Here is a 25787-nt window from a genome sequence, read left to right on the forward strand (position 1 = left end):
ACTTAATCGGGACACGTAACGCGAATATAAACTATTTTTATAATTTAAATTGCCGGTTAATTATAAATGCATAATTCAGACACTTTACATATTTATTTTTAAATATTTTTTTTACACGTTCGTTACCTAGTCTGTTTGTTGGAATTATAATTGTTATCTGTGCAATTAAAATTATTAGCTCGTGCTATTGATTGCTCGATATAGTTCGGTGGAGACTTAAGAGTTTCGTCGATTGTGCAGAAATGCTGAATTTCTAAGTACTCTTCCGGTTGTGCAACGGGACTCCGGAAACCGCAAGACAAAACGAATTCACTTGGGGTTATGCTCGGAAAGGGAGGGAAGCCGAGTGGTTGTTGTGTAGATAATACAGGAATGAAAGGAAGGGTGTCTGTTCGGACAGAAGGCTTGAAGGGTTCGCGTGCTCGGGTATACTGAGGCAGATTTAGGTTGGCTGGTCGATGCTCAGTGCTTTCGTGCAATCAATGCGCTCGTCTATCAAGATATAAGAAGCGTCTATACATACAGGGTGGTTTTAGAGAAAATACAAGTACCTCGTCGGCGAATTTTAGAGTCAGTTCTCGATGGCAAGTTTTATATCAATTTGTTAAAAATTAAAAACGTAAGATATTTGACGATCTCCACACGTATCGGGCGTATACGTCTTAATTTACTTTCGAATTCTCCGTTTCGCCGAGAATGAGATTCGTAAGATTTTCTTGTTGAAAATTTTTCGCATTTAGTATTACTTTTTTCTTTTTCTTCGTAATTAATCATCTATTGCATTATATATAATCGAAGATGTAATACTTTATTTCACATCGCGTAATCTTGCAAGCTAAAGCTGCGTCTTAATATGTCGCTCGTTACCCGACGTCTCCGGGGAAATATCTTTAACGCTTTTGTGGCCCAATTTTCTTTCCTATCTTTTTAAAGTGGATAGGTAATGACAAGTAGATATATCAGACACGGACAATGATATACTATCGCAATCTCTTCAGCCAATGAGAATTTTACTTTGACAGAAAGAAACGGGATGGTGGGTGAGCTTGTTTAAGAATAGCACATTTCGGAATAATCAGTAAAGTAATTGTTAACGACTACTTGGAAGAAATTTAAACAGCTTTTCAGAATTTAATTTTGATTTATATATTTATAATTTATGTATATTACTTATATCTCAGCAAGCTAGGATATTTTTTTATATTTGTTAATACAACTCATATATAATTATACAAGTATTATATAATTCTTTACGAAAACGTAAAAAAAATTTCTCTTATACATTTTTTTAAGTACACACTATTTCTTATTCCTTTTCTCTCTCGTTTCTTTTTTACAACCTACGCTGTATGTATTCGATGCTGGGCACAGTTTTAAATGACGATAGGATAATAACGATTCAATTAAGTCGTAATCAACAGGAGATTGAAAAATTGAACTGAAACTCACTCGAATTACATTCTTTGACACAATATCCTGTTAAACGTCGCTTTTTTTCCCACGTAAATTCCAGGCTAGGATATAATCGCATAACGATGGACTTGTATAATTGCGGCGATAGGATTCCATTATCGTGGAAATTATCCGGCGAAGTTTTGCCAGCGATAAAGAGGAGCATTTTGTCCACAACTCTTAGATGATTCTTTTCGTTTCGACAATTACGTGTTATTGTGTTATTTCTTACTAACTCACAGACGGAAATGGAACAGTTGTTAAATGCAATAGTAAGTTTTAAATCAATTTTTCTTTTTTAGATTGTTGGACTTAATTTTTTTTTCTTTTTAACGGAGTGATTCAATGATTGTGCGATGGTGGTCTTGTATAATAGAATTTTTTAAGTTGTAGTTCTCTAAGTCACTTTCGTATATCTCGTGATACGAATATTTGTGTAATACATTGAGACGTATGGCTACTTGGTATTACTTCGAGTATTAGTTCGAGTTTCTCATTATACAGGTCAATGAACAAATGGTAGCGCAAATTTGACACGTCATCTACATCGTGTCGAGGTTCAGCTCCCGAGATAGCGAACACGGAGGTTTGTTCGAATGTCAGATAAGACTTGATTGTAATGGATGAAATACACTACAATAGAAACATTTACATTAGTGAGAGAAAATGGATGATATATAAATTTCAACATTAATCTTTATTTTTACCGAAATTAATAAATCAAACGGATTAAAGAATTAAAACAGCATATTAGATTTTATTTATTTCTTATGTCCTATCTATAAAAAATTACCGTGACGCCTAAATTAGCTGATAATTGATTCTATTGCTGTCGTTTATTAAATTATGTATTCTTTTATTAATCTTATTAATTTACTGGCACGACTAAATTAATATTTTATTTCTTATGTTACAGCCAGCGACAGAAATCCACAACTCCGTTGAAGCTCATGCAGTCTGGTAAGTCGCATGACTTTTTTTCATAATATGTGCTTGGGATTTTCTCAAAAAATAGCGCGCGCGTAGCGCATATAAAAAATCTATATGTAATAAAATTATTATAACGTCCTAGTAAACGATTAACGATGTAATAACATATCGGCATTCAAACAATTATTCGCAGCGTTATTAAAAAAAAATTTTTAATTAAAAAAAAATTTAAAGATTGCTCTCATAATTTATTTTAATTACTAAAATTTGCATTACAAAATTCGTTTAAAACGTATGAAAAATGTGTTCCAAGGTTCGTTCTTAAACATAGAAAAAGAATTCCCTTTTATTCCGAATAATTCCATTTCGTTCTTCTATGACACGTAATTCAGGCGCCCACAACTGAAACGAGTCGTTTCTTCTTCCTAGTCGCGTCTATTATTGGGAACGTGATTCGCGAAGAGATGAGATTGATACAGATGTTGCATATCGAGTTGCCGCCACAGAGACACGCGACACACGATATAGATCTCCATGGAATGTTTCGACAGAGCCCGCACACATTATTCTCTCTCACAACAGCTAGACATTATTGTTCTCTGTGGAAAAAGATTGTTCTGCTATAAAGAAAAGTAAAATGTAGAAAGTTTAGGAGACTAAATTAGGATACTAAATTCACTTCTAACTCTTCGAAATTACAGTTTATATAATTTACATAATCATTTAAAGTGCAGATTTTATTCTAATTCAAAATTCTATATTATTTATCGTAGCGAAATTAGGAAATTTAGAAATTAGCAAATCCGATTCGAATTAAACAAAATTTAGCTGTGCTTAGCACAAAAATAAAAAGAAAAAAAAAAGGCGTGCCAGCTTTACAGAGACCCGACATTAGACGCAGTGGAAAAATGTTAGAACTTTTTTTTTTATCGTTTCAGTAAAAACCATTTGTTGAGAGAGTTAAATGTAGAATTTTAATTTATGTAAGTTTGTCACAAGGGTATATATTAACGTAAATTTTGTTACTATTCACATTTTTTTTTCTTTTTTCTTCTTCTACGATCGTGTTATTATCGCATACTGTATTTTCGTGCGTGTCGCGGTAATATTTAGTTGAACCACTTGCAGTCTCAGTAGCAGCAAGACGTGATAATTCTCTTTGGAGAGGAATGAAGCTTAACGCGTGCTCAATCGGTCTCGCATTGAGATTTGAACCCATGATATCGCTCAAGGGGTTAATAGGCGTGCAACGTAACTGAAATGCATCCTCGGAAATCGGCCTACGCCTTCATTTCATCTAACCGCTTTAATGATGCATCCTTGACGCGATATCATGCATGTATACGGGCACGTAAATCGCATCACACATACGCACGCGGGAATGATATGTACTTAGCTAAATGTCGACGTCTCTGAAAGGCCTTTGGCAAAATTAGGTCACGAGGTGTACGAGAAGGCGGTGTGCGGGCCTACGGTGTGAATCAGGTCATCGTTCTATATATCGATTTGATTCGAATGGATGATTCTAAAGCGTTTTCGAGAAAATATCAACGATAATGTCGTGAAATAAAAAGGATCCAATTAAAATTTGTCCCGGCTGATTTAAAAATATAAATAATTTTGCGAACGTGAACGTGTGACTATGCAGGTATATTTACGCAATTGATATATCTGCGAATATGTAGAAATAATAGCGCGAAATCTGTGCCTTGAAAAACAAACGAACATAAATAACGCATAATCAGAATCATAAATCAACGTTAGTCCGATTCCTAAATGCGATGCTACAAGACCAGTGGTAGAAAAAAAAGAGCTATAAATCATTCATGACGTATACTATATTTTTTGGCAGTTTCTGAATTATTCCTTACGTTTTTGAAAGAAAAATCTTGTAGAAAGAAAATGAAAGATTTAACAAATTGTTTAATAAAATTGTTAATATCAATTTGTTAAATATATATAAAATTTGAATAATATATAATTTATTATAAAGTTGCAATTAAAACAAAATTAGAAAATAAACCAAATATTGGTTTATGATTAATAATATATTATTTTGTTAAATTAGACACAAGTAGACAAAACAGAAAGAAACGAAAAATAGATGTTTAATTTTTGATAAAATTGATATAAATTGGCCGTCGTCGATAAAAAGCAATTTTTGCCATGTTATTTTAGACTCCTCCCATAAAATTGAAGTTCATGTAGACACAATCACGTTAAGCTGTCGATACTTCACGGTCGATTCGCCTGCCAATAAGCTTTTCATTTACCCGCCACGCTTTTATCATCGATAGACACATATTATGGCGTGGCTCCGTGCGAATTGTAAAATAGAAATTGAAAAAGATCGGGACCCTTCTCGCGAACGTTCGGAATGATGAATCGCACAAAACGAGACCTGATCTAGCACTGTTCATTTCGTGGAACCCGTACGAAACGAGAGACCGTAATCCGGGAAAGCCACGCGGTGTATTACTCTGTGCGACAATTCTCCGGGATAAAAAAAAATGTCTAATCTCCGAGGCAACCTCGAATCGCCTTCTTTTATTTTCCGTCCTTCTCAAAATCGACGAGAACTGCGTATAGGTATATAGTTTCGTTATACATATACATATAGCTCGCAAGGTAAATAAACTCGTGAAATTAATTTAAATTTTTCGACAAATACATTTGTGTAGTTAAAATATTTTTTTTTAATTTAAATCTTTAGTTAGTTTCAATTTTTGTTATTAAGTAAAAATCGTAAATCCTTATAAAGATCGATGTATAGCGTACGTCGATAGATGGATATATAAATGAATTATTTCTGTCACTGATATTGATCGATTTCCTATCATCGTTCTTCGTGCTACAGCTATCGGGACCGTTGATGTATTAGGTATTAAGGTGGTTAACATAAAATTTGTGGACCTTTTGCCAATGAGAAATGCGTGCAATTTCATTGCGAAAGTTGGGTAATATACCGTCTACGTTCTACCTAAAAACTTTTTTTTTTTTTTCTATTTTCCTGGAAAGCTGGAATTAAGATTTATTTGACTTGTTCCGCAAAAACATCAGAAAAAAGCTGCTGCGCAAATATTTGCTTTTTATTATAAATTCGACATTTGGAATTCATTTTACCTCGACGTGAACGTCAAGACAGAATCGTGTAAATTTAGAAAATAACATGTCACAATTTCTGCAAATGTTTATTTTGTAAGTTAAAATATACATTTTTTACTTGTAATAACTTTAATATTATATTTTAGTTTTGTAAAGCTTTATATATTTTATATTAGTATGATAAGTCAAGTTTCGCGAAGGAAAACGGAATTAATTTTTTTTTTTTTTTTTTTCAAATACAAACGCGAAAGATTTTATAATTTTTAAAATAAATTAATTAAAATGAGAGACTTGCAGAAAATATAATACTGTCTACACGTTTAATTTAGTATCGGCAAAGTGACCGCACAGATTATTTCTATTTATTGCAGTCTTAATTAATGAATTTGTTCGCGAAATATTCGGTCCTATGAATGAATCGAAATGAAACTAGACTATGCGAGTAACGTGGCATCGCGAGAAGGGTATACTCGATCTCTCGACCCAGCAGCAGGCTGAGGTAGGTCAGTGAACGCAACTGCAGCAGCCAGCCAGTCAGCCAGCTCCCAACGCGAACACCCTCCCGTCCGGGGTAGCACCCTCTCGCCCGCGACTTGTTCGCTCAATATCTGGTGAATGCGTTGCGGAGGTGAGAGAAAACCGAAATGGAAAGAAAGAGAAGGAAACAGAGGGGGGATAAGATTCCCAGTGAGGTGGATAAGTAAGAAAGAGGAAAAAGAAAGAAAGGAGTAACGCTTTTTATTTTACAATCGGAAAGTATTGCGCAGAGATTTGTTTCCACTATTTCTGTACATTTTTCTACGTCTCGTACGTCTACTCGAGCTTATATTAGGTGCATATTAATAAAGCAATAGAGGCGACCCAAGGCAAAGTCCAATTGCCGAGACGAGGCATTCATAAAATGCAAGTGCGGAAGGAGCCGAGAAGTTATACTCTCGTGCATCCTCGGACTCCTTCAAGAATAACGCACTGGGTCAGAGCCCCGACGGGTTTTAGTGGGTAGTAGGCAGGCCTCGAGTTAGCGAGTCGTAAGACCTGAGCCCCACATACCCCCCTAGCCAATAAGGGGGAAATGCGTAAAGAAGGCAATTCCCGTCGTTAAAAAAAAAAAAAAAAAAAAAAAAAAGGTGCATATTAATTCGGTCAGCCGCGCGGAAATAAAATCAGAATCGTTTTGATTATAAAATAGATAGCGCTTTGCATCAGAATTATGTTCCTTTAATGAGATTTGGTAATTCTAAATTCGTCAACCTCTGAAGGCTTTAAAAACTATCATCAGCGCTCTATTGGTGTGAAACTTCGTTCCAACGAACTTTTAATAGGGTTGGTAGCGAGGATACCTAAAGTTGAATGTTAAAAGTGACGAAATGAGATGAAGTTTGATCGAATTTGTAATTTTTAACGTTATATACCTTTGTAACTAAACTTCAGATTGAAATTGTAAGATAAAGAAGAGAAAGATTCAACGGCAACATTAATTTGTTTTAATGAAATTTTATTAAGTTGAACTTAATAAAAGTAATAATAAATATATACAATGATAAAAAGCTTAATGAATTAAATTTTAATAATAATGCGGAATAATACGGGAGGCAAGGAATTCGATATGCCATATATATTCGACATGCGCCTCGAATTAAAATTTATTTGAAAAGTATTTAAAGTATTTAAAGAAAGATTTGAAAGTTATTATTTTTTTAAATTTTAAATCTTGTCTGGATGTATGTTATAACAATGCGCAATGGTCTAATCAGAATGTAACTGAATATGATTTGCAGACTGCGACACGGTTACGAAGTCTCGATTTGTAGGTTGAAACAATAACTATTGTGATTCGCATTCGCGGCGCGCACACGTGTTATATTTACATATAAATTAATTGCAATTTGCCGTAACCTGATTGTCTGTAAGTTGGCAGCTCTATGGCCGCAATGTTATCCCGTAGAAGATAACCGGCAAATCTGATTTATTTTTATATCTTGCTAACAATATAATATTCTTCCTTCCTAATGAAACATTGGATATTGACGGTTGCGGCCGCTAAAAATGTAGAACAATTTTATTTCGCGTTTTATGAGTTTTCTAAACGACGTCTAATTATAGTTGCTTTTACAAACAAGTACGAAATTTTAACAAAACAGAAAAAGAGACGGAAAGAAAAAAAAAAGAAGAAAAAAAAATTTGTTGAATAACGAAAATCCTGTGCAATATATTTCGAAATATTTCTCTCTTGATGTCGCAATGCAGTTTGATCCATTTGTATGCTGATATTTAAGCCTTTATGTTTCGTTTTGAAATAAAAAAAAAGGCGTCCCAAAGTTTTTATTGCGTATAACGAACCGCTTTTATTTGAAAACGCGAAAAACATATATTTTGAAGTTATTTAAAACGGAAATATCAATAATTATAGTTGCGATCTGGTGTTTTGGTTTAAATTTTATTTTTAATATAAAAAAGAAAGACGCTAAATAGCAAAAATGAATGTGATTTTACGTCAGCAAATAATTGTTCTTTTCAAAATTATTTCAATAAAATCAGAGACGCAGCACGAATATATTTCAAACATATTTTTATTTGCACAATTATTATTCTTATCATTAATATCCGAATTATTATCGGCATAAATAATTTCGTATTTATTTCAATTATTAGTTACTCTGGAGGTAATGAATTTGATACGCTGAGATTATTATTATTTATACGAATGCAGCATTGTTTCGTATACTGCGTGCAATTTTATTTTGTAGTATTCGATAACTTGATTTTATTGTTTACAGTCAGAGGTATATTGTACGTTTAGAAATGAAAGAATACATCTAGTGCCGTATGATATTATCGACGCGGTCGCGCCGTGTAGAATATAATGCATGATGCATTGCTAGATGATCTATTACTAGATTATATGATCTATTACTAGACGTGTTTACTTGGCTCGCATACGACGAGCAGGTACTGTGCTACTCCGTGGATTACGTGTCAAAATTAGAAACATGACTTCCTGACGTTATTTTCACATGTGTGAAGCATGGGATGTCGGTTAACTGAGCGACAGCGAAATAGAGAAAAAGAGAGAGAGAAAAAAAAAACGGTAAAAGAAAAGAGAAAGGAAAAATTTCGTTACAAGTTTTCAAGTACGTCGCTGGTTTAAAGATATAAGAAAACTGGTGGAGATATATAACATTACACCGTGATATCACGACGAACGCGATCGATTCGTCTCCGCCGTCTACTAAAAACCGCATTTTTATTTGAAAGCAATACCGCAATTCTTGGTACGCGGGCTTACGAAACGCGAGGTGTATTTGCAAAAAAAAAAGAAAAAAAAACCCACAAAAACGAGAATCCTCTCACCTTTTTTTTTTTTTTTTTATACCGTCAGATAAAAGTTACGGAAAGTGTGCTGAAATTTTTATCCCCCTCCGGTAGAACCGTCGCTAACTCTTATCGCGACGAGGGAAATAATATCCGGAAAATCCGTCACGACGTGTATTTCAAATGGTTTACTCTATGGGCGTCCCTGCAAAATCGCGTCGATCACAATATCGAGACGGTATTATAACGCGCATATAATAACGATATAGATATTTAGTTGGCGGGCGTGTTGACGCTAAACCCATTTGTAGATATAATCGTTTTCTAATGCGACGGATGCCGTTTATCGTTTAGCGTTTATATCATAATGACAGCTTCAATCGATACATTATTTCGAGATATATAATCGCGGAACAAAATGTGCGGATTGTACCGGTTTGGAATTTTGATCAAAGATAAATTGACTACGGTATGCTGGATGATCTATGATTGGAAATCAGTTCGTCATTATTAAAACTTTACGTTCCGGAAGTGACTACTTCTGGAAGTACAAGTATTCGGTGCAATATGCAATTTTTAATATTTATATTTTGGAATCAGAATGTAACGACTGTAAAAATTCGGATTAGCTTAAAGATTTTTATCTATTTACGAGCAAAAAGATTAATAAAGTAACTCATTTTTTATAAATTCACGTTTTATAATATATTTATATTAATATATACATGCAATGTATATGTATATTGCGGAATATCGTTAAACTCAGTTTGATTATAAAACAATGCTGTTAATCGTCGATTTAACATATTTTTCATTAATTACACATAACGCATAATTATCTTATTCATGACAAAATTTGAATATAATTCTATTATTTCCTTGTCTTGATTTTTAACAATACGCATTCGTGTTCAAGAAAATGCCTTCCACTAAAGCTAAAAATAAATTATTTAGATATAATATCGGGGATCGTTATATAATTTTGATACTAGAACAGTGGAAGGAATTAAATTACTTTTATTGCTTCTTTAGTAATTTATTTATTCCTCAATCATTATATGAAATACGTTTAAGAACCAGCTAATAGGAAAATGGAATAAAACTCATTTAAATCAAATTTGGTTTTTAATGCATTTCTTATATGGGGCGAAAATGACTCCTTTTACTATTAAACCTTGAAAATTGTCCCGCAGGCATGAATAATGATAGGAATTTATTACTGTTATAATGAAATGTGTGCAATGGAAAAGTATAACTCACTTGTCGGGAGAATTTTATTAATGTTCTTTGTGTCGTTAAAATGGTCGACGTAATGAACGTTCCGTCGTGCATTTTTGCGCTGCGTGTCATTTGCCACGAAATCCGAGCGAAATTTCTCCTTGGTTCGATGATTACACGGTTGGTTTCGACGTATCAAGCGTAGCGAGAAAAAGGCGAGTGGCCGCGGGCGAAAGTAATAATCTTCGCTTTGTGCATGTCGGCTGGAACATGCATTAAAGCCTTTTGACGAGAGAGACGACTGATGGAAGGGAAACGCAATTGAATTCGCCACCGCTCAATTTCACCGATAATTGAGAGACACCATTCCCGCTTCGATGCTTTTCATGTACTTGATGCATGAGATTTGATATTCCCCCTTCCCCTCCGCCCTTGCCCATCCTCAGAAATTTGCGAAATTTTCTTCGGCATTGTTTAGCGAATTTTTTCTTTACATTTCACATTTTTACGCGATACTATATTTTCTACGTTATCGCTCTCGTTGCGCTACATTTTCTTTCGCGTTCGACTTCAACTTTTTTTTTTATTTAATTCTTTCACACTCGTCTGGTCACGATTTTACACACTCACCGTTCTCGACGTTGAGCTCCGCCGCTGAAGCTCTGTACGAGGGTGGTCTTCCATAATCGCTCGCATCGCTCGGATGCAGCAGTAGTTGATGCGACGTCCTAGAATGGTGTCTGGAGCCGCCGGAAGAACGGCGCACGTGAATGTTATTTAATATTGTGCTGCTGGAGGCTCTACTAAGGGCCGCCCTTTGCCTGATGGCCTCTTTGTAGATTTTGTAGTACATGATGATCATCACGATACCCGGGATCCAGAAAGACACGCAGGAACTGATCACCGCGTACGGGAGGTTTACCACGAACATGCAAATCTAAGATCGCAGAAGCCGGAGTATTTTCAATCGAGCGAAATAGGTTGGATTATAGTTAATACACGCGGTTAAAGCTCCCCTTGCCCCGACCTCTCTCAATTATATTTTAAATTCGGAATAAGTCTTGCGTAATAACATGTGTGAAAGATTTTTCAGCGATCTCGATGCGTAAAGAAATTCAACAACATTCTGCGCGAGTCCGCAACTCTATTTCGTGAATTAAATGCAAATATAATAGGAAGCTAGGCCAGTTTTCAGAGTGCAGTAAAAACGGTAAAGCGAAACGTTTCGATCCGTGAAAATAATGAATGGATCGAATGAATCGAAAGAGGGTAAGATCGTTATTATTTTATAATGTCCTTTTAATAGTTGTCTCCGAATAAAATTGTAGGACCGTCAAAACTGATATAACGGTATAATAAGACGCTAAAATAGGCTATTAAAGTATTAAAATTTCAAAGATGCTGTTTATAATAAGATTCTAGAGTGTAGGCTGTTAGTTTCACCCGTCGGTGCCTTTTTCTTGTTTAAACTTGCAATTTTTTTCTTTTTTCTTTTTTCCTTTTTGTCATCGCTAGAGTATGACGTTACGATCGATTTATTACTGCAACGCCATCGCTTACAAATTGCTTTTTATTAAAGTAACACAAAGCAATTTACGCTAATTATATGATTAATTACAGACGAAACTAGTATCCGTTTTATACACATTTTAAACATAATTATTAGCTTTTGTATTCAATTAACTTTGAATAGCGATGCAGTATTAGTGGCATACGAATTACGATATATGTATAATTAATTTTGCTGTAATTAAAAGATTGATATAAAATGAAGTATTATACTCTCCGAACGATTAAGATTACAAATGCTCAATTATAAAAAAAAAAGAAAAGTAAAATTAACAATTAAAAAAAAAATGATAAGTATTTTGCAATTAATTTCATGCTACTTTAGGAAAATCCATTAAAGCCTAAGTTGATAAAGGATATAATATTATAAGCCATATACTTCGATAGCTGTTAAGAAAATATTAATTATTATAAGAAAAACGTTGCTCGTGATAAATGATATTTCGTCACAGTTTTCCGACGGTGAGCTTCGTCGATTAAAAATCGCAAATATCGCAATTCGTATCTCATGCTAAACGTGAAACATAAATACGTGACGTAAAATACTGCATGTATATTTACGAAAAAAATTTGACGTGTAGTTTAATAGAGATAAAAAAAAAAGTTGTACAATTGCCTAGATTAATGATTTGAGGCACGAACTGATCGAACAAGCGATTGCAAAGAACAACGGTCAAAAATAAAATGTCAGGATGTCGAGATGAGATTAACGTGTTACGTAATCACGTGAATTTTATTAACAAGGAGAAAAATATCTCTATCTATTCAAATCGTCTAAACTTCGATTAAATTTTGCGTTCTAAAGTTGAAAAATTAATTTACAATAATTTCAAATATTATGTACCCGTGGGAACCTTGAGAACTTTCAATCCCGCGTGTCTTTTAATTAATCAAAGCGTCGTTGTGAATCTACCTGCGGATTTTTCCGACGAAAGTCCAGATGCTGTTGCGTGGTGTACCACCCCATGAAGATAGGTATAAAACTAATCAGAGCTGGCAGGGTCCAAGCACTACTCAGCATGGCAGTAACGATTACAGTCCTCATAATGGCCGGGTACTCTAGCGGTCTGACTATCGCGTAATACCTATCGACACTGATACAGCAAAGATGGAGAATGCTCGCGGTGCTGAAATAAACGTCCATCGAATTCCACACGTCGCACATGATATTCCCCAATAGCCATTTGCCCCCGGAAAGCTCAGCGGAAGCATTGAACGTCATAGCGCACACCGCGACTAAAAGATCCGCCATTGCTAAGGAAACTACATAGCGATTAGTTGGCACTCGTAGCTTTCGGTGTCTTCTCACGCTGGCGATCACGAGAGCATTGCCTAATAAAGCGGTGACGATGATGCTGATCATTATGACGCCCTTAAGAACGATCAGAGTAATGTTCCTTGATTTATCGATGCTGCTCGGACTGCTTTGAAAATCGGGAACGCTCTCCAGACTTGTAAAATTAATTGAGCGGTAGACCTCCTCATCCGATAACTCACTGACTTCCATCCCAGACCGAAAGTCGCGGTATTACGTTTAACGTTTATTTATCGATAAATATCCGTCGACGTATTTGTCCATTTTTATTATCTCCTCTGGATCACGGGCGATTAATCTTATCTTCGCAGTAACTTAATTCGCCATTTCGTACACACCGAGATGTCATTTTCTAATTGTCGACTATCCACTGTAGTCCGATGTCCCCACTTATCACAATCACTTTCCATAATAATTGTCAATTACATCCATTAGAAATGGTAATGTTAAATTATTTCATATTTATATTTAAAGTAAATCTTTCTAAAATTCTTGTATTGTTCGTGAGCAATTTTTATCCTTAGTAAATTTGATCGTTCATCGTTTGTTCGTTTGATAATTAGCGTTCTCTGTTTTTAAATGGAGAAATATTAACTAATTTAAATTAATTTAATATAAATGAACAAATAAAATATACATTACATCGACAAATTTATAAGTTTCGGTAGAAAGTAAATAATATTTTTGTTAAGCTGTCATTATTTTTTAAATTATCTTTTAATTATTCTTTCGATACATTTTAATGAAATAAAATAATGTCAAAAGAACGCAGATGTTATCACAATGCCTGTAAGGAGGGCAAAATCAGATAATGAATTCTGTTATGTTCGGATATAATGCCAGTTTTTTTTTTTTTTTTTCTTTATGAAAACTTTTCTTTCATCACCCAGTTACGATCGCGATGGCGTACATCGAAATTACAATCGTACTGACTCGTTATGTATTATATCTCTTACGGCCACGAGTGTATTATCTGTAAATATATCTGACTGTATTATTAACGACGAGCCACGTGAAACGTCTCATCAACGATTTCTCCTTCGCTTTCTTGGAACCGCTACGTTTTATATTCATGTGATTATACATGTGTATAATTTAGGGTCTTCCAGCTTCTTTTAGCAAGGGTTTGACGAATCAGGTATTGACGTTTCCAAATGCATGAATGTAATATTACCGGCGCATATCCAGACAATAGCGACAGAATTTCACATTAATCTCGCTTTTGTTGACGCATTGTGCTGATTTTCGATCCAATTAAAAAAAAAAAATTGTTTTGCTTTTTTTGTCATTAGTTTTTATTTGAATTCAAAATTGATAATTCAATTTTTTCAATTATTTAGTTGATCAATTAATATTTAACATTTAATATCGAATTAAATTCGGAAAGCGACAGTTTCCAACTGCCGACAGTTCATTAACATTTATAGCCGAAATTAGCGCAGACATCGATCTATCAGCACAACTTTCCTCGCGAGAAACTTCCTCTCCAGTATCGGAAAGATAACTTGAGCGAAACTACTAGGAAGGGAATCCCTGGGTAATTGCTGCAATTTCGGAAGCTCGATTTATCGTAATCGCATGATCGTAGTTGCGACCGTATCTTAGCGGTACAGCCACGATAACAATAAATTATTTGTAATGTGTCGTTAATAATTTAAACATTTTTTTATATCAGAAAGAAATTAATATAAGCTGGATAATGCTTCTACTTTTAATTAATATGCGTGCAAATAATAATTGGTAAATAATAATATTGTTTTCCTGAAAATCAAGCCTTTTTATTCTTCACAATCTTGAGAAAATTAAGATACCGTATTAATTCGAAGGAAAAAGAAAGAATAGAGTCTCATTTTAATTTTATAAACAGCACGGCAGCGAATTTACATCTCGTCTCTGTTAGTAAAGATATTACGTCACGGCGGTACTTTCTGAAATTTTAATAACATACGATACGCGAATGTGTGCAATATGTATAACAGGTGTAGAAGACTACACTTATTTTGAGAGCTAAAGTTTGGAATATAAAACAGGAATACAAGTATATGTAATTTGTTTTAATGCGGGCTTTTCAAGTTGCATCTTTGTGAACCACCTTATCATTACGTAAACTTGTAAAATTTTTTGGTTAAAAGTTGTCACTGGCAAGAAGTGAATTTTAAAAAAGTTGCAAGAAAAATATTTTTCTCTTACTCCACGCTCGTAGTTTAAAATAATACACGGATTTATTTTATATTTTTATACAATAACACGAAGATTCACCTGAAAAATATACGTTTCAAAATTCTGAAATTAATAAATTTTATAATCTAAGAGATCGATAATGCCTGTAAAATTTGCGCGTGAATATGTACGAGTTTTAATGATAAAGAAATGTTAAAGTATCGTGAGATTTCCCGTAATACGAAACTCTGAAATGGTAGGTTTCATAGGTAATTGGGCTCCGTTTTCTTACCGAGAGTTATTTATTTTTTGGAGCAAATTCTAGGAAAATGTATTTTTTTATTAAATGTTAAATATTAATAACGGTTGCCTTCTCGGATGTTTAGCCTTCTCTGAATGATAAAAATGCGGACGGTAAAGCAACCGAGAGGGGGTCAGGGTAAAGAGAAGTTGACAATAGAACAAGTTCAAGTGAGGCCTGGATTTACATTCTGTAATATTCATAAAGATGGCTCTAGCCATTCCATTAGCAATTACGTGATATGAGATTACATGTAAAGTAGCCTGCTGCACGAGCATCCAATAGCTTTTACTTTCATGCTTACAAAAAAAAAAAGAAAAAAACGTGATATGAGTATAGGTGCACATACACACATAAATAAAATCAGAATCAGTATTATTTTCATCGTTAATAATAAAACGATTGAAAGAATTAACAGTACTTTAGCGGTTTTATTAAAAAAAAAACTGTACGTACAAAATTGATAAAAGATAACTTTTGACTTTTTAAAATTTATTTTATTTGTTGAAATTTTAATTTTATTTTTCTACTAAACATTTAAGATTCTTAATTTTATGCTTTATTATTAAAAAAAAAGTTCTGATTTTATTTTTTCTTTAGGTGAAACATATTTTGTCGTCTACTTTTGTTTTTAAAATGTTACATTGCCATTTTTGTTTATTTCTAATGGCGATTGTTATAATTTTCTTGCAATATTTTCTACTTGATCCACTCGATATGTTCAGCGACAATAAGTTAACCTCTCAATTGACGAATTGATTTCTTTGTCCTCCACACTCGGTGCCCAAGAGAGCGTGGAAGCAAATAAAATTCTGAAAGATCGACATACATTCGCACTTTACGCGTCAATGTGTCAATGAAGCTCTTTTCCCTTTCTCTTTCTCGCTCGAAATTAAAATTCAAAAAGTGTCGACATATGTCGCCGACGATTCAATCGATGCGAATACGTTTTTCCCTGGAGAATTTACGTTTTGTTTCTGTGAGAAATTCTATTACAAAATGTCAGACCACATTTTGAAATAAATTATTTTTACGTATTAAAATGCGAAAACGGAGAATACTTTTGTAATTTTGAGTTATAAATTATTTATCATGGAATTTATTTTTAATTATTTAAAATTTGTTTGTTTTCTGCAGATAATTTATATTTTGCAAAATATGAACTGTATTAATTATTTCGAGGAATTATTAGTTACAAATTGTGGGCGTAAATGATTTTAAATAACATCTAGATCTATAAAGAAAGGGAGAATTTATTTTTCTGCACTTTATATATGTCAAACATTTTAAATAAATCTTGATCTGAAAAAAACCGGGTAAAAAAAAAAATAGAAATGTCAAGAGAACAAAATTAATTTTCAAAGAATAAATAATGGAAATGTCGGTGTGGTTTCCGGTTTACAACCAGATTAAATGACACCGAGAGCCTGTACATCTGTAATATTGAAATGCGAAGTTGTCAGTTTGAGTGCCAATTCGTCTAAACGTAAATAGGAATGACGATTGAAACATGGCCAACACGTTTTACGTATGTGAAATTCGAGAATTTGCTCTTGCACTATCTGAAAGACATTTTTACAAATTTAAAGACATGAAAGACACAAATTAAGAAATAAAGGATGAAATATATAAAGATAAAAAAGAAAAAAAAATTTATTTATAAAGTATCTTTTCAAAGTATTAAAATATTAAAAAAAGAAAATTATCTATATGCAGTATAGGAAATATATAATTTTATAAAATTGCGATGTACAAAGATTAAATTTATTTCGACGCTTCTGCGTCCGAAAAAGCACCCGTCAATGAATTCACAACCTTGAAATGACAAAAGGAACCAATAGATAACCACTTGCTATTTTATTCGTCTCTCCGCACTATCTATTTTAAAGATTCGAAGAAATTAAAGGCGCGTCTGGATGTCTAGACGTTGCTCCGGGTAACTGCATCCAAGGACGCTACCGGAAACGCAAGCTCCTTCGTTGCAGTTCTTTCAAACCATCTCCGTGCGGAAAGGTGGTTTATAAATAAATTCGACGAAAATTATCAATCAAGTAACAGGATCAATTCGCTTCAAATTATTTTAGAAACGGTGAGCACGAGCAATGAAGGTTCTTTCGCTCCCGTTAACGAATTACTGAATGATTTGCACGAACCCACCCCTTCTGAACGATTATTCCTCACATTTTCAGTATTTCATTATAGATTTAAATAGCCGTGAGTCTCCGCGCTCACGATCGTTTTAAGTTTCAATGAAATTTAAATGCCTGCTTGAACAGCCTGAGTATACGTCTCTGCAATCTTTCGTAAACAATAGGGCTAAGATTAATTTCGCGGCCGCACTTTTTCGTTGTTTAAACCGCACTGTTAATTAATGGAGCGTCGGTAGGGCTGGCCCTAGGATACCGGTGTTCCGCTCGAATCCGCGGCATGACGGATCGATCTTTGGCGGCCAAGGTCGCGACGAGACCGTCGTCGTCCCCGTTATCGTCGTCGTCGACGGCGGCGACGGCGATTTTGAGCGGTGGCGAGTAGTAACACCTTGACGGATCGTACATGTTCGGACGACGCCGGTAGACTGAGCGTCGCGACGTTCACCACGGCGCCGCGTTTCTCCCCCTCGAAACTCTGTCGTTCTCTCTCCTCTTTGTTTCTCTTTAGCCCTCTCTTGCTTTCTCGCGTGTTGCTCTCCATCGTGTACTCCGACGCATTAGAGAAAGGGACCGCCGTTGAATCTCAAATACCGGTATTTAGCCGAATAAGGTAAAAACGAAAAAGAAAAAAAAAAGGAAAGAAAAAGAAAAAAATATCACGTAGACGAACGAAATGTAAAATATAATATGAAACGCTTTACGTAAAAATTAATTTAACGTATGAAATTGCAACTCTATAATAATGCGTTTATGGAAGCGTGGGTTCAACATTTGAGTTGGACCAGCATTCGAGGTTATTTAATATTATATGAAACTTCACGTGAAAATGTACAAAGTAACGTAATATGATGTAATATAATGTAAAGTGAATTAATAACATCTCTTATTAATCTTCTTCATGAGTATTCAAAACTTTTTTTTTATCACGTGTATACATATGTGCATATGCTTTAAATACATTTTCTTTTTTTCTTTCTTTGCCTTTTTTTTTTTTTTTTTTGATTACAATTTAGTCTTGATTAATGGATTGAATTATAGAAAAGCGTAGGGAAGCGCAGGTAAAACGAACGCATCCTATTGTTTCGCGTTTACTAACGATTTCCCCGGACGGGGTTCTATTGTTCGGATGATATAAGGTCGCGTATCCGGATGCTCGGGCTCGGATATGCATAGAGATGCATTGTCTTTGCGCCGTGCAAATATTTGCATGCACGATATAACGTGGGAATACGAGAAGGGCGCAGCCGCTAATTATAATATGAAAAGTGGGCAATTTGCTAAGAAATAGCATATGAGTTTTATTTTTGTCGCGAACGAACAGCCAGCGAAGCCGCCTTTGGCAGTTCCAGATATAAATAATTATAGTGCGCGCGGATAAAGAGTTCGGTCTCTCACAAAGCGAAAGAGGCGGGGAGTGTTGTTCGTAAAAGCTTGACATAAAAAGTTAAATTTCTTGCGGTAAATTACTTGAATAGTTAACGCGCAGGAGCATGACGATTGAGGAAACCTTGATCCGAGATCCCGAGAAAAGAAACGACGTTTTATTGCCGCAACCTTAGTGGCGTATTATACTAATTTATCTCAATAACTGCACACGGCTTGCTAACAATTCTGTCACAATCGATGCCGTATTTCGCAACTCTCTCGCATCGTGTACTGCAAATAAAAAGGTGCTGGAAACAAAGGTTCTATGTCATGTTTATTTGTGAATTTAAAGGCGAAAAGAAATGTATAAAATATTCAGCGGCGCATTAATAAAACGTTTCTCTCTCATCAATATGGAACGTACATATATCATACCGAATTGATTGCTTAAAAAAGAAATTGCAAAGTCGCAGCGATATTAATACTTAAAAAAATTGTCGTATATGAAATCAAATACTGTCACGAGTCATAGTGTGTTATATTTTATATATTAAGTATACATATAATAAACGAAAAATTTTTTTAATTTTAGTTAGCAAGCGTTACGCGTAATATATTGTATTATAAATTAAAAAATATAAGAAAAAGAGAAAGAAAGACAGAGAGAGAGAGAGGGAGAGACAAAAGGAGAGAGAGAAATTTCTTCTTACATACTACTGTTCAACTTGGTATGCGTGAGATCGATCGGCTCGCGGGGCACGTAATAACAAGCGGCCTTCGCGCGAAAGCACCGAGGCCGCGCACGTGTTTCCCTTCGCATTCGCGCGCGATTTTGCTGTAACTACACGCTCTCGTTTTCTCGAAATCGCTTGTACGAGGGTATCGCTTCCTCCTCGAGGGCGCGCGCTACTCGAAAGGCAGCGATCACGCGAAAAGCAGGAGAGACTGCACGCAACGACGAGTGAGCCAGTTTCGTGTGCCTCTTCAAGGTCCCCCTCGTATTGAAATTCGTTTAAATTTTATAAGGCATTTAATATACAAATTTAGTTCCAATAAATCGATGGGAATGGCGATTCGAATTAATTCATTCATACACAAACAATTGCAGTAAAAAAAAAAAAAAAAAAAGAAGTTATTTATGAGTGAAAAGAGATAAGCGTGGTTTTACTTTGATCGAAGATTACACCGACTTCTCGAATTGCCACTTCGCTCTAACTTTTTGCCCTCCGCAAGGAACTTACATCTGCGTAGTAAGTAAGAAGTTCCGATCTAATTTCCACGACGGTAGTAGGCGAGAAGTTTTCTCGATCCTTTCGAACTACGCACGCCAAGTAACTACGAAAGAGCTTTACACGAAATTATATGTCATAAGCGTTATCTGTGACAAATATTCGACTTATATATCAAGACTAAGACTCGCTTCTTTTCGGGATTTTTGAATGTCATTCAGGGAACGAACTATTAATTTTCTTTTTTTTTTTTAACTTAAATAATTTCTTCTACGAAGTTAAGTATCTACTATGCAATTGATTATTTCGAAATGCAACAAACAGAAAGCTTTATTTTGAAGAACTAATATTTTCGACTATCGTTCTAAAGATGCGAGATATAATCTGATTTGGAAACCTCGCGTCGTACTTTACATTCGTTATCTGTCGTTCAATTGTGTGTGTGACTGTCCAGTTAAAATACTGTCGTTTTTCCGATACTGTCCACTTTTCACAGTAGGGTTCTGAACTGGTGGTGACACGTGCCGTGTCCGTATTCCGTATCACGGAAATTGATTTTATCTTTTGTTCGCTGAATCTTTTCGTCCATCTCAGAGTGAGATTTTTTAATAATAAATTTGTCGTAAGCTACAAATTATATTCCACCAACGATATAATACAAAGTTAAAATATGACATACATGTGATATAGCACCATCATTTTTTTTTATCTTGTTTTGGAGATATACATATAGTAAAAAATTTAAGAACTATTACTATTATTCTGCTCTACTTTTGTTTTAACCATTACTTTTTTTGTTATAATACACACTTCACGACTAGCTGACTATTATTAGGAAGCAGTTTATTTTTTTATTTATTTACGAATTACATTTGACAGCATGCACCAAGTAAAATGAGAGTTGAGTACAGTTGTCTAAGGGCTTGCGAGATATTTAATATAACATCTAAAATTAAACTTGGAAAAAAAGAAAGATATATACTCATAGTTGTTTCACTTATATATTCATACCTTACAACATAATTAATTATTTATAGTACAGTGCAAGAATATTAATAAGTATGATTATTTTATTTAAATTATCTGTCTCTTTATTTTTTAGTTAAAACCTTTAAATAATAAAATCATTATGCACGCCTAAAAAAAAAAATATAGAAAAAATTTTAATACATATAAATTTGTGTATTTAATACAGAAGCAATCGTTATTAATATAATATTAGTACAGAAAAAATTATATATGTTGATTTAATATTGTATAATTAATAATTATATTTACCAAAAGAGTAAACTAACTTAACCAAACCTAATCCACGGAGGCAGAGTTTGTGCTTCAGCATAGGCTGCAGGTGCAGCTTCTGCGTCCGGATCAGCTTTGGCTAAAGGACTCGCCCATGTTAATGAGCCACTTAGGGCTACTACAATTACCGCAATAGTCAAAAATTTAAAAAAAGACATTGTTGCGTTGTACTCATGTTTTTCATTTTATTTGCTTTATATACCTACTTCACGGCTAGCCGATTATTTCTTGCAAATGTTACGATCAGATAATAAATATTATCGTGTTATTAAAGTAGATTTTTTATGAAATGTTTAAGTTAAAATGTTATTAATAAAATAAAAATGTTCATTTTAACTACTTATTATATTCTTTTCGGAATATTTTTTGGTAATACTAAGCTAGTCGTGGGATATAAAATAGTAAGAATGTAAAACGAAGTCAAATTTAGTTGTTTGTTACCAGGGAATATGTAATTCGGATAAGAAGTTATGCCGAACAGTTATAAATAAGATATAATTTTATTTCTGATAAAACTAGTTTTTATATGCGATAGAAAACGTCCTTCAACAATATGTTCATGACTTGATACGTGTTTTTAAGATTATTTAAAATAAAATTGGTTAAGTCGATCTGATTGACGGATACTGTTTTTTAATAAAATTATAAAATTATATATTAACAGTTATATATAAGATTACCTATTGAAGTAAAGAAACGAATTAAAATTAAAACGTGTATACCGTATTTGATTACAAATATTTTGAGAGCTTGTAATCACGTAGAACAGTGATATTACAATCAAAAGTGTATGGATATTTTTCTTTTAAGCGTTAATAAAATTAATGATAATAGATGTTAGAAATCTAGCAATTTTTTGCTTTTTTTTTTATAAATCACATTCGAGAGTATGTACTAAATATAATGAGAATTGCGTACAGTTATCTGAAGATTTGTGAAGAACTTTATGTAACATCTAAAATTAGACTTACGAAAAAGACAGATTTATGCATATAATTGTTACGCTTATTTATTCACATATTATAACATAAGTAATTATTTACAGTGTAAAAGTATTAAGTATGTTTAATTTTTTTTAATTATCTGTTTCTTTATCCCTTAGTTATAGCGTGCTGAATAAATGGTAAGGCCATCATGCCCGCCTAAAAGAAGAAAAAATATTGAAAGAATCTTAAAAATAGATATAAATTTGTGTACTTAATACAGAAATAATCGTTTATGCCAATTAAAAACCTTTAATATAATTTTAATTTAATAATATATTTAAAAAAATAGTTTTTCTTTATAATTAAATAAAAAAATAATTAAAAATAATGTACAAATTTTTTTTTTAATAATTTAACAGTAATTTAAATTAATAATTAAGTTTACCAAAAGTGGCAGGCCAGGATTAGCTTCAGCTACAGCTTCAGCAAATCCCTCGGCCAAAGCTTCAGCTACAGCTTCGGCCGCAGCTTCGGCTTCAGCCTCTGCTTCAGGTGCAGCTTCGGCGGCAGGGTCCGCTTTGGCTATAGGACTAGCCCATGTTAATGAGCCACTTAGGGCTACTACAATTACCGCAATAGTCAAAAATTTAAAAAGAATCATTGTTGCGTTGTACTAATGTTTTATTTTTTACTTGCTTTATATACTTCTCGATTAGCTGATTATTATTTAAAAGTCTAATATTCAGATTTAAAGTTTTGACGTGTTATCAAACAACATTTTTTTATGAAATTTTAGTTTTAATTTTAGTAATAAAATATATATGTGAATTTTAACTGCATACCATAAATTTTTATCGAAATCGTATATTTTCTGGTATCAATTCGCTAGTCGCAGGGTATAAAGCACCAGAAATGTGATACGATATTGTCGAAGCGTAACAATGAAGAATTTCAACTTTTTGACTATCACGGTAATTATAGTAGGTCTAAGCGGCTCATTAACATGGGCTAGTCCTATAGCCAACCCTCTGCCTCTCCCCGCAGCTGAAGCTGCACCGGAAGCTGTAGCCGAAGCCGAAGCTGAAGCTGGTCTGCCTATTTTGGTAAGTTGAATAATAGTAAGTTATACAGTTTAATGAATTTTAACATAAATTTACTTTCATATTCTGACGATTTAACTTGGCAACAATTGGACAGTAATATATGTACTTAGACAAGTTCTTAAGTGAATATACATAATGAGACAGTTTTCATGCGTGTAATTACTGTGTTTTAGTATTAAAAAAAGATTTTTAACTAGTTGAATATTAATTTAATTAGTATTTTTAAGTAATTAAGTTAATTTATCAGAAATATTAGATGTATAATTGAAATCTGTTATTAAAGATTATACATTTTTTTCTCTTTGTTTAGGCCGCCATTGTGACTTTACCGTTTATTCACCACTGGTTGACAAAAAAATTAGGTTGAAGTAAATAAAAAATTTAAGAAAGTCAAAATAATCATTCTTCTTCAGTATTTGTGCGATATACTATTAATACTTGTGTTTATTATTATACAACTAATTAAATAAATGTGATTTACAAATGTGATTTACATTATTAACAGTTTATTATATATTTATAATATGTAACGAATGTGTAATTAAATAATTTTATGTTTAATAAAAAACGACACTATAAGCTTGATTTTTGAATATAAAATAGATCTGTTCTAAAATTAAAAAAAAAAGTGACTTTCAATACAGAAGTGACTCACTTCTGAATATAGTTTGTAAAAATATAAAATTTATTTTTACTTTATACGTATTTTACTTTACCTTAACATATGTAGGTACTTACATTTATTCAACTTATAATTGAATTTGTTACAACTACGGTTCTTAATTACGAATTATTTCAGCAAATTGCTTACAGCGAATTATAATTACCACTAACCACGATAGTTAAAAATTAAAAAATTTTTGTTATTGCATTTTGATTTCGTATCACATATTAGTTTTTCATGTCTTACGACTATTCGATTATTACGAGAAAATACGGGATTCGGATAAGAAATTATGACGAACAGTAAAAAAAAACATACATAAATTTATTAAAGATAAAGCTAACTTTTATATACGATAGAAAGCGTCCTTCAACAATAAGTTTATGACTTGACACGTGTTTTTAAGATTAATTAAAATAAAATTGATTAAATCGACGTGAATGTTAATTGACGGATACTGTTTTTTAATAAAATTATGAATTAACAGTTACATATGAGATTATTGTATTAATTATTATAATTTAATTATAATTGTATTTTAAGAACTGTAGTCGAGGTATTTTCGGGTTCTCTTTATAAGAGAAACGTTTATCTTGATTATAATTTACTTGATATGTTTAAAGTTAAATATTCTACGTAACATCTAAAATTAAATTTGTAACAGAAGTATCTTTATAATTAAACATAAAATTACTTACATACACATCTTTTAAATATACGTAGGATACTATGTTGACAATTTTGTTACGTATAGTTATTACATTTATTTATTTATTCAGTATAAACATAATTATTTATAATACAATGAAATACATATTAAAGTATGATTGTTTCCTGTAAATTATCTCTATCTTTATCCCTTTTTAGCCCAATATTCAAGATATTCCTTCTAAAAAATTAAAAAATATTGAAAGTGTCTTAATAACAGATATTAATTTGAATACTTAGTACAAAAATAATCGTTTATGCCGATTTAAAATTGTATTATTAATAATTAAATTTACCAAAAGAGGTATTGTAGGTATATTAGGCGTGCCAGGGTTAGCTTCAGCTAGAGCTTCGGCAAACCCTTCGGCTAAAGCTTCAGCTACAGCTACGGCTGCGGCTTCGGCTTCAGCTTCCGCTTCCGCTTCTGCATTAGGTTCAGCTGCAGCTTCAGCGACAGGATCAGCTTTGGCTAAAGAATTAGCCCACGTCAACGAGTCACTTAAAGCTACTACAATTACCGCAATAGTAAAAAATTTTAAATGAGTCATTGTTGCGTTGTACTCATGTTTTTTATTTTACTTACTTTATATACCTCACGACTAACCGATTATTACTTGGAATTACTTTTTACAAATTTTTATCGGAATATTTTCTGATAATAATACGTCCAGTCGTGGAATATAATATATCCAGAATGTAATACGAAATCAAAATTAGTTCTTTTCTATCAGGGAATATTTATTTCGGATAAGAAGTTATGACGAGCAGTTAAAAATAAGATATAATTTTATTATTGATAAAACTAGTTTTTATATGCGATGGAAAGCGTCCTTAAAAAATATGTTTATGACTTGACACGTAATTTTAAAATTATTTAAAATAAAATTGATTCAGGCGGCCGGAATATTAATTAACGGACACTGTTTTTTAGTAAAATTATGAATTAATAATTACATATGAGATCATTGTATTAATTATTAT

General features: G+C 33.1%; 3 protein-coding genes and 1 long non-coding RNA gene across 4 annotated transcripts in view; 1 reads left to right on the forward strand and 3 right to left on the reverse strand.

Annotated features, from left to right (window-relative positions):
* Positions 1–18122, reverse strand: part of LOC139103616 (octopamine receptor beta-1R) — a 28987-nt gene extending 10865 nt beyond the window's left edge. The window contains exons 1-2 of the mRNA XM_070658469.1: positions 12500–18122; positions 10648–10954 (exon numbers count right to left, since the gene is read on the reverse strand). Coding sequence (XP_070514570.1) covers positions 10648–10954; positions 12500–13093 — 901 coding nt within the window. The 5' untranslated portion in view covers positions 13094–18122. The remainder of the gene's footprint in view (positions 1–10647; positions 10955–12499) is intronic.
* A 2971-nt stretch (positions 18123–21093) lies between these two features.
* Positions 21094–23020, reverse strand: LOC139103621 (U3-myrmicitoxin-Tb1a-like). The gene is made up of 3 exons (XM_070658476.1): positions 22777–23020; positions 21385–22547; positions 21094–21243 (listed from the first exon to the last, which is right to left on the reverse strand). The coding sequence occupies exons 1-2, from the start codon at positions 22990–22992 to the stop codon at positions 22497–22499; spliced, it is 267 nt and encodes an 88-aa protein (XP_070514577.1). The 5' UTR covers positions 22993–23020; the 3' UTR covers positions 21094–21243; positions 21385–22496.
* A 61-nt stretch (positions 23021–23081) lies between these two features.
* LOC139103627 (uncharacterized) lies at positions 23082–24019 on the forward strand. The gene is made up of 2 exons (XR_011545923.1): positions 23082–23434; positions 23745–24019. It is a non-coding gene; the product is annotated as an uncharacterized lncRNA (long non-coding RNA).
* Positions 24020–24808: 789 nt separating this feature from the next.
* LOC139103620 (delta-myrmicitoxin-Mri1a-like) lies at positions 24809–25370 on the reverse strand. The gene is made up of 2 exons (XM_070658475.1): positions 25103–25370; positions 24809–24987 (listed from the first exon to the last, which is right to left on the reverse strand). The coding sequence occupies exons 1-2, from the start codon at positions 25352–25354 to the stop codon at positions 24952–24954; spliced, it is 288 nt and encodes a 95-aa protein (XP_070514576.1). The 5' UTR covers positions 25355–25370; the 3' UTR covers positions 24809–24951.
* Between the last annotated feature and the right edge of the window lie 417 nt (positions 25371–25787).

The sequence above is a fragment of the Cardiocondyla obscurior genome, linkage group LG06, assembly GCF_019399895.1.
Source record: "Cardiocondyla obscurior isolate alpha-2009 linkage group LG06, Cobs3.1, whole genome shotgun sequence".
NCBI classification, from domain to species: Eukaryota; Metazoa; Arthropoda; class Insecta; order Hymenoptera; family Formicidae; genus Cardiocondyla; species Cardiocondyla obscurior.

Bases quoted from the DNA above. Each gene is read 5' to 3' on its own strand.
- LOC139103621 (XM_070658476.1), bottom strand. From the start codon at position 22,992: ATGATTCTTTTTAAATTTTTGACTATTGCGGTAATTGTAGTAGCCCTA. The intron at 22,548-22,776 runs GTAAACTTAATT...TTCTTCTTTTAG, and splicing joins ATCCTGGCCTGCCACTTTTG to GCGGGCATGATGGCCTTACC.
- LOC139103620 (XM_070658475.1), bottom strand. From the start codon at position 25,354: ATGACTCATTTAAAATTTTTTACTATTGCGGTAATTGTAGTAGCTTTA. The intron at 24,988-25,102 runs GTAAATTTAATT...TTAATTTTTTAG, and splicing joins TACCTACAATACCTCTTTTG to AAGGAATATCTTGAATATTG.